Source organism: Penaeus vannamei, chromosome 11, assembly GCF_042767895.1.
Source record: "Penaeus vannamei isolate JL-2024 chromosome 11, ASM4276789v1, whole genome shotgun sequence".
Lineage (NCBI taxonomy): Eukaryota > Metazoa > Arthropoda > Malacostraca > Decapoda > Penaeidae > Penaeus > Penaeus vannamei.
The window spans coordinates 16147825-16152824 of record NC_091559.1 but is presented as its reverse complement, the minus strand read 5'-3'; the positions used below and the strand labels follow the sequence as shown (position 1 = coordinate 16152824).

The 5000-nt window shown below is 48.4% G+C and overlaps 2 protein-coding genes across 2 annotated transcripts in view; both read right to left on the bottom strand.

The window, feature by feature from the left end:
• LOC138863165 (uncharacterized) overlaps window positions 1-5000 on the bottom strand; it is a 6966-nt gene that overhangs the window by 1234 nt on the left and 732 nt on the right. The gene's annotated exons all lie outside the window — the stretch shown is intronic.
• On the bottom strand, window positions 1217-2034 carry LOC138863242 (uncharacterized). Its single transcript, XM_070127424.1, has 2 exons — window positions 1447-2034; window positions 1217-1270 (listed from the first exon to the last, which is right to left on the bottom strand). The coding sequence occupies exons 1-2, from the start codon at window positions 2032-2034 to the stop codon at window positions 1217-1219; spliced, it is 642 nt and encodes a 213-aa protein (XP_069983525.1).

Here is a 5000-nt window from a genome sequence, read left to right as displayed (position 1 = left end):
CTCTACACCGCCACCTCCACTGGCACATCTCCATTTCCTTCTTCTCCAGCTCCAAATCTCCTTCCCCTCCGCCTCTGCCTCCACGTCCAAGGCCCGTCTCCCGCCTCCCCCTTTGCCTCGTGCCAGTCTCTCGGCCACGAAGTGCTCTGCTCCCACACACTGCCCTTGCCGCCTCACTCACCTGGTCGCCAATCTTATCTGCATCAGCTTTGTATATTTTCTCAAGCCCCGAGCTGAAACATTCCTGCCTGCCGTCCCTTATGCCTGTCTGCGCGCGTGTCTGCCTCGGCGCTGGTCCGTCTGCGTGCCTGCTGCATATCATCTGGGCTTCTTTGTAATTTGGCTTTGTGTCTGAGTGTCTGCGTGAGTGATCTGTGTCTGAGTGTCTGTGTATATGATCTGTCTGCGTGTGTGATCTGTGTCTGAGTGTCTGTGTGAGCGATCTGTATTTGCGTATGTGATCTGTGTCTGTGTATATGACCTGTGTCTGCGTGTGTGATATTTGTCTGTGTTTGCGTCTGTTTGTCTGTGTCTGTGTATATGATCTGTGTATGAGTGTCTGCGTGTGTGATCTGTGTCTGAGTGTGTGTGTGTGATCTGTCTGCGTGTCTGCGTATACGATTTGTGTCTCAGTGTCTGCGTGAGTGATCTGTGTCTGTGTCTGCGTGAGGGATCCGTGTCTGTCTGTGCGATCTGTGTCTGAATGTCTACATGAGTGATCTGTGTCTGTGTTTCCGTGTGTAATCTGTGTCTGTGCATGCGATCTGTGCCTCAATGTCTGCATGTGTGGTCTGTGTCTGCGAGTGTGATTTGTGTCTGTGTCTGCGAGTGTGATTTGTGTGATGTGATCTGTCTCTGAGTGTAGGTGTGTATAACCTGTGTCTGAGTGTCTGCGTGTGCGATCTGTGCCTATGTGTATGATCTGTGTCTGAGTGCCTGCGTACATGATTGTGTCTACATGTGTGATCTGTGCCCGTGTCTGTGTGCGTGATGTCTGAGTGTGCGATCTGTGTATGTGTGTGTGATCTGTGTCTGAGTGTCTGCGTGAATGATCTGTGTCTGAGTGTCTGCGTGAATGATCTGTGCCTGAGTGTCTGCATGTGTGATCTGTGCCTGTCTGCGTGTATAACCTGTCTGTGTGAGTGGTTGTGTCCGCGTGACTGATCTGTGTCTGTGTGTTCTTTTGCTTTCTCTCTTTCTCTGCCATTTTCCCCCATCACCTTGTGTATTTCTTTGCTCCACTGTCTGTCTGAGTGTCTGTGTGAGCGATCTGTATTTGCGTGTGTGATCTGTGTCTGTGTATATGACCTGTGTCTGCGTGTGTGATATTTGTCTGTGTTTGCGTCTGTTTGTCTGTGTCTGTGTATATGATCTGTGTATGAGTGTCTGCGTGTGTGATCTGTGTCTGAGTGTGTGTGTGTGATCTGTCTGCGTGTCTGCGTATACGATTTGTGTCTCAGTGTCTGCGTGAGTGATCTGTGTCTGTGTCTGCGTGAGGGATCCGTGTCTGTCTGTGCGATCTGTGTCTGAATGTCTACATGAGTGATCTGTGTCTGTGTTTCCGTGTGTAATCTGTGTCTGTGCATGCGATCTGTGCCTCAATGTCTGCATGTGTGGTCTGTGTCTGCGAGTGTGATTTGTGTCTGTGTCTGCGAGTGTGATTTGTGTGATGTGATCTGTCTCTGAGTGTAGGTGTGTATAACCTGTGTCTGAGTGTCTGCGTGTGCGATCTGTGCCTATGTGTATGATCTGTGTCTGAGTGCCTGCGTACATGATTGTGTCTACATGTGTGATCTGTGCCCGTGTCTGTGTGCGTGATGTCTGAGTGTGCGATCTGTGTATGTGTGTGTGATCTGTGTCTGAGTGTCTGCGTGAATGATCTGTGTCTGAGTGTCTGCGTGAATGATCTGTGCCTGAGTGTCTGCATGTGTGATCTGTGCCTGTCTGCGTGTATAACCTGTCTGTGTGAGTGGTTGTGTCCGCGTGACTGATCTGTGTCTGTGTGTTCTTTTGCTTTCTCTCTTTCTCTGCCATTTTCCCCCATCACCTTGTGTATTTCTTTGCTCCACTGTTCGTCTGTCTCCCTGTCTTTATCTCTCCTTCTCTGTCTGTCTAATCTCTCAAACAGACACACGATCCCTTTATCCCTATTTTGTTCTCTCTCTTTTCTTTTTTCTTCTCCCCTCTTCTGTTCTTCTTTTCTTACCTTCTCCTCTCCTCGATGTCCTGTTCTGTTCTATTATCTGATTTTCTCTTCTCCTCTCCCATAGTCTCTCTTCCCTTCTCCTCTCCTGCCTCATGTTATCTTCTCTTCCCTTCTACTCTCCTTTCCAATGTTCTCATCTCTCCTCTTCACTCCAATTCTCTACTCTTCCCTTTTCTTCTCTGCTCTCCTACGTTCTTTTTTCTCTTGTTTCTTCTTCTACTTTCTTCTCTTCTCTATTCCCTTCTTTCTTTCCTTCCCTTCTCTTTTCTTTTCTTTCATTTCACTCCAATTCTATAATCTTTTCTTCCATTCCCGTTTCTTTTCTCTTCCTTCCCACTCTCTCTCATCTCTTCCCTTCTTCCTTTCCTTCTCTTATCTTTCATTTCTTTCCAATTCTATCATCTTTTGTTCTATCCCCGTTTGTCTTCTCTCCCACTCTCTCCTCCCTTCTTCCTCGCCCTCGCCGTTAGATTTAATCAACAATGCTTAATCTCGTCTGGCAGAACGAGGCAGTTTGGCTTCTTGCGGCTGCTCTCCGCGCCCGCGAAGGGAAACAAAAAGCTCAATAGCAAGGGTTGTGGAGAGGGGTGAGGGGGAGGAGAGAGGGGAGGGAAAGGGGGAATAGGAGAGAGTGGGAGAGGGGAAAAGAGAGAGAAGAAAGGGAGAGGGGACAGGAGAAAGAAGGGGGAGAAAGGAACAGGAAGAAGGAAGGAGGAAACCGAGGAGGGATAGAAGAGAGGATTGGACGGTGACAGGATAGAGAGGGAAGAAGGGGAATGAGAAAATGAACATTGGTGTGGAGAGAAAGCAATTCCCAAGAAAGGAGACAGGAAGGGAGGGAGAGCAGGGACAGCCTGAAGGAGGAGAGAGAGAGAGAGAGAGAGAGAGAGAGAGAGAGAGAGAGAGAGAGAGAGAGAGAGAGAGAGAGAGAGAGAGAGAGAGAGAGAGAGCTATGTTTCTTGTGCCTTATTTGCATTCTTCTCTTGACCTTCTGCCTTCACGCCACCCCGTGACCTTCCTTCTCGATGAGGCACTGACCTCGACGACCTCACAGGGCGACAGGCATGACTCACCTGACCTTCTCGACCTCTGACCTAACTCGTAGACAGTTAAGAACCCTTCCTTTAAATTTGTCTTTCTTGTTTTCTGTCGGCGTGGAAGCAGGTGCGTGGCGTCGCTGCCTCGGCCTTCGCGCGCTCTTTTTATCTCGTGTCTGGGGCGCCGGGAGCTGAGGCCGAAGCGAAGGGAAATCGGCTCCTCACGCCTTCGCCCAGTAGAGTCGAGACACAACTGCTACTGCTGGTTATCGTCACTGGCACTGCTTCTTCGTCTTTCTATTTTGCTGCTACTAGTACAACTGCTGCTAATGGTACGATTGCTACTGTAATGGCTAAAATTATGGCTACTTTTTGATTCTTGACCAAAGTGACTTCCCTTAAGGCCATACTCAGCCAGCGTTTACTACTTAACCTAGAATAAACGCTTTACATTATGCGTCGCGGAGCGTCCTCTGACTGGGACGCATCCTAGACTCCTTTCGACGACCGCCTGTTCACAGTTCAGCCACGGGAGAGGAGCTCTCAAGGCTGAATCAGGCCAGGGAGGCTTACGTAGGCAGAGAGAAGCAGATAGAAGAAGTGGGAGCGACCGGCGACGCGGCAGCCAAGGAACTGCTCTTGGGATGTGGTTTTTCTCTGGCGTGGCGACGGCGAGCCTTGTGAAGAAAGGCTGCTATTGAATTATTATGCTATGAAACAATGCTGCTATTGCATCATTGTTAGTAGCCAGAGAGGAGAGAGAGAGAAGAGAGAAGAAAGAAGAAAGAAAGAGAGAGGGAGAGAGAAGAAATAAGAGAGAGAGAGAAAGAGGGAGAGAGAAGAAAGAAGAGTGAGAGAAGAAAGAAGTGAGAGAGAAGAAAGAAGTGAGAGAGAAGAGAGGAGAGAGAGAGAGAGAGAGAGAGAGAGAGAGAGAGAGAGAGAGAGAGAGAGAGAGAGAGAGAGAGAGAGAGAGAGAGAGAGAGAGAGAGGGAGGGAGGGAGGGAGGGAGAGAAAGACAGAGAGAGACCTCAACCTCGAGATAAAGCCTCCCCCTCGATAACCCACAGATAACAGCATCGTCTCTATCTCGCCCTTAGCCGAGTGCCACATGGCTAGTTACTCTCTCACTATATGTCTACAGCCTTGGCACTCCCCGTACTTGGCACTGGCTGGCACTCGCCCTTCTGACTCAACTCGTTGGACACTATTACACCTCGTTGCAAGAAAAATGGACACACCCTGGGCTCGGCGAATGCGACCGGGCCATTACGCAGAATTCGTCTTTTTTCCTCTCTCTCTCTCTCTCTCTCTCTCTCTCTCTCTCTCTCTCTCTCTCTCTCTCTCTCTCTCTCTCTCTCTCTCTCTCTCTCTCTCTCTCTCTCTCCCTCCCTCCCTCTCTCTCTCTCTCTCTTGGCTTTTCATTTTTATTCTCCACATCACTTTTTTTTTCTTCTTGCTTTTCGTCTACTAGTGACAGCACTTCTGCTACAACAGATATTGATATTATTAATATCATTGTATTTCTACTATTCCTACTGTTGCACCTGTACACTATTGCTTCTACATACTCTATTACCCTTTCTTATGCACCCCCTTATCTTCCCATTCTTCTTCTTCCTCTTCCCTCTTCCACCTTCCTTCTCTGCTTCTCTTTCATGTTCCTTTTTTAAACTTTAATGTTAAAAAATGATAATCAAATTAAGTTATCAACGAGGAAAGTAAAACTCAAGAACAACGGCCAAAGCAACAGCAGGTTA